Source organism: Myotis brandtii, unplaced genomic scaffold (assembly GCF_000412655.1).
Source record: "Myotis brandtii unplaced genomic scaffold, ASM41265v1 scaffold426, whole genome shotgun sequence".
NCBI classification, from domain to species: domain Eukaryota; kingdom Metazoa; phylum Chordata; class Mammalia; order Chiroptera; family Vespertilionidae; genus Myotis; species Myotis brandtii.
Genome location: NW_005366314.1, coordinates 145303 through 148478, shown reverse-complemented (window position 1 = coordinate 148478; position 3176 = coordinate 145303). Strand labels below are relative to the sequence as shown.

At 66.4% G+C, this 3176-nt stretch overlaps 1 protein-coding gene across 1 annotated transcript in view; it reads right to left on the bottom strand.

Annotated features, from left to right (window-relative positions):
• Positions 1 to 3176, bottom strand: part of GZMK (granzyme K (granzyme 3; tryptase II)) — a 6974-nt gene that overhangs the window by 2740 nt on the left and 1058 nt on the right. Inside the window, exon 3 of the mRNA XM_005874164.2 lies at positions 444 to 594. Within this exon, the coding sequence (XP_005874226.1) occupies positions 444 to 594 (151 nt within the window). The remainder of the gene's footprint in view (positions 1 to 443; positions 595 to 3176) is intronic.

Below are 3176 nucleotides of genomic sequence, written 5' to 3'. Positions count from 1 at the left end.
CACAGGCTCAGCGGGCTGGCCTCCGCTCCACTGATGGTTCTCTGGGGATAGCACCGGCCATGCCTGGGCGGGCTGGGCTGCTTCCCGCCGGCAGGGCCCTGGAGCACGGTCTAGCCTACGTGTGGGCCAGACGAACGGAGGCCTAGGCCACGCGTGACTCGCTGCGCTCCCTGAAGGCCCTGGCTGGCTCTGTGGGGTAAGCGACTGGTGATTCTCACTCGCTCACGGGCACCAGGGCTGCTCTGTCTCTGGGGAGCCGGCCCTGGTGCGTTGGCGATAGGGTCCCGTTTCTTTAGGGCAGCGTGTGCAGTGCACAGGCTCCGGCAGACCATGTCGGTTGCCGCAGATCCACTGGGTGTGCCGACGCCACGCTCCCGTGTGGAGGGTTAACATCGGGGTCGGTTGTGTCGGGACCGGGAGAAGGCAGGAGGCCCACCACGTACCTTCACCAGCATGATGTCATGCGACTCGGGGTCCGAGGTGAATCCCGAGAACGGAATGAGCTTCGTGACCCCAAATGTTTGCTTGGAGGTCTCATCCTTCGAGAGAGAGTGAGCGCCCAGAACCACGTGGGAAGACTGGCCTCGGGCAAACCTGACAAACACAGGGAGCAGAAGCCACACGGTGACCCCACGCCCCCAGGGGAGCAGAGGGTGGAGAAGGTCACCTGCTGGGATTCGGGGGACAGAGGACCCGGCCTGAATGAAGGCTGTGACGGGCATTGAACCGCCTCCAGCCGCCCACCCCCATCCCCAGCATTGCAGAGGCGGGCAGAGCTGTCACTGACGGGGAGACCTGGCTCTGCCCTCACTGACCCGGCGTGGAGGCCCAGCCCAGGCAGGTGGGGACGGGGCCCAGGCAGGTGGGGACGGGGCTCAGGCAGGTGGGGACGGGGCTCAGGCAGGTGGGGATACGGCTCAGGCAGGTGGGGATACGGCTCAGGCAGGTGGGGATGGGGCCCAGGCAGGTGGGGATGGGGCCCAGGCAGGTGGGGATGGGGCCCAGGCAGGTGGGGATGGGGCCCAGGCAGGTGGGGATGGGGCCCAGGCAGGTGGGGATGGGGCCCAGGCAGGTGGGGATGGGGCCCAGGCAGGTGGGGATGGGGCCCAGGCAGGTGGAGAGGGAAGCGTGGGGCTGTCAGGTACGCCCGGGTCCTGCCCCTCGTTAGAAGGTGACTGGACAGGAAGGGAAGCTGTCCTCCAGGTGAGACCCCTGCTCTTTGGGAACCAGGACCCTTGAGGGTGAGGCAGTGAAACCCCCTGCGGGGAGTTAGGGGCGACCGCGGCCGTTTCCTAGAACTCCAGCACCTCTCGCCCTCGTTCATCAACCCGCCACCACCCCGGCCGAGTCAGGCCTCCTGACGGCATTGAAAACGCGACTCCATGCCGTTCAGCTAGGCAGGTGGCTCGTGAGGCCTCGGCGGCTGTGCGTCCAGCTGAGCAACAAGACCCCCAGGTCCCCCCTCCGGCCCCGCGCCTCCCGGACGCGTGCAGGAAGGAAGTGTGAGTCCGTCTGTGTGAGCAGCTCTCGGCGGTGCCCGTCCCGGATTGAACGGGCATTTACTGAGCGTCACCCTCTGCCTCGCGGTCCCCGGGGGACGAGGCCTGAGAGGGCGGCCGTGATGGGACACGGTGGTTTCCATGACAGTGACAGCGACGGGGCCCAGGCAGGTGGAGACGGGGCCCAGGCAGGTGGAGACGGGGCCCAGGCAGGTGGGGATACGGCTCAGGCAGGTGGGGATACGGCTCAGGCAGGTGGGGATGGGGCCCAGGCAGGTGGGGATGGGGCCCAGGCAGGTGGAGAGGGAAGCGTGGGGCTGTCAGGTACGCCCGGGTCCTGCCCCTCGTTAGAAGGTGACTGGACAGGAAGGGAAGCTGTCCTCCAGGTGAGACCCCTGCTCATTTGGAACCAGGACCCTTGAGGGTGAGGCAGTGAAACCCCCTGCGGGGAGTTAGGGGCGACCGCGGCCGTTTCCTAGAACTCCAGCACCTCTCGCCCTCGTTCATCAACCCGCCACCACCCCGGCCGAGTCAGGCCTCCTGACGGCATTGAAAACGCGACTCCATGCCGTTCAGCCAGGCAGGTGGCTCGTGAGGCCTCGGCGGCTGTGCGTCCAGCTGAGCAACAAGACCCCCAGGTCCCCCCTCCGGCCCCGCGCCTCCCGGACGCGTGCAGGAAGGAAGTGTGAGTCCGTCTGTGTGAGCAGCTCTCGGCGGTGCCCGTCCCGGATTGAACGGGCATTTACTGAGCGTCACCCTCTGCCTCGCGGTCCCCGGGGGACGAGGCCTGAGAGGGCGGCCGTGATGGGACACGGTGGTTTCCATGACAGTGACAGCCTCGGGGAAGTGCAGAAGCCACATTAGCCGGAAAGGGTGGCAGCGACTCAGACATAGAGCAGAAGCGCCCACAGCTTCCCGGCTGCACAGCCTCTAGTTCGTGTGCAGCCTCCCGATGGGCCATGAACCCACACCTGCCAGCCGCGGGGGAGCCCGCCCGGCCGCGCTCTATTGGGCGCTGGTGCCAGGGGAGCCCTAGTGAGCGGCGCTGGGAGGAACGGAGCATCTCCTCCTGGCTCCGTCGGGCCGGACACGCAGGAGAGAACATACACGAACAAAAGCCCCCCCTCCCCACCCCACCCAGCAAGCGGACTCCTTCCTGCTGCTCTGGGGGGCGGGGCAGAGCCCCACGAGGGGGGTTCCAGCTGGCGTCAGAGAGCCAAGGGCTGAGGGGGTCAGAGAGGCTGCAGTCTGTCTTCAGACCAGCCTGGTTCTCAGGGGCCGAGAGAGAGAGAGAGAGAGAGAGAGAGAGAGAGAGGGAGGAAGAAAGACTCTCTCTCTGAGGAGAGAGAGAGAGAGAGAGAGGGAGAGAGAGAGGAAGAAAGACAGACTCTCTCTGTGGCGTCTTTCCTTCCCCTGGGAAGGGGTTGCCCTTACAGCTGTGATCCCCAAAGTGGGGGCCTGGCCTCTGGGGGGTCAGGGGCGGGGAGTTCCTGTGAAGGATCTAAAACTCGTTATCGAAGGGGCTCCTCGCCACTAAGTGCCGCTCACGTGTGCTTACGACCTGCTGGCCGACTCGGACCCATCACAGATATCATTCCAGGCCCAGATCAGGCGCTGCCCCCATGACCCCACCCGTGCAGTGGGGACGGGGGTGGGGACGGGGGGCGCCCCTCAGGC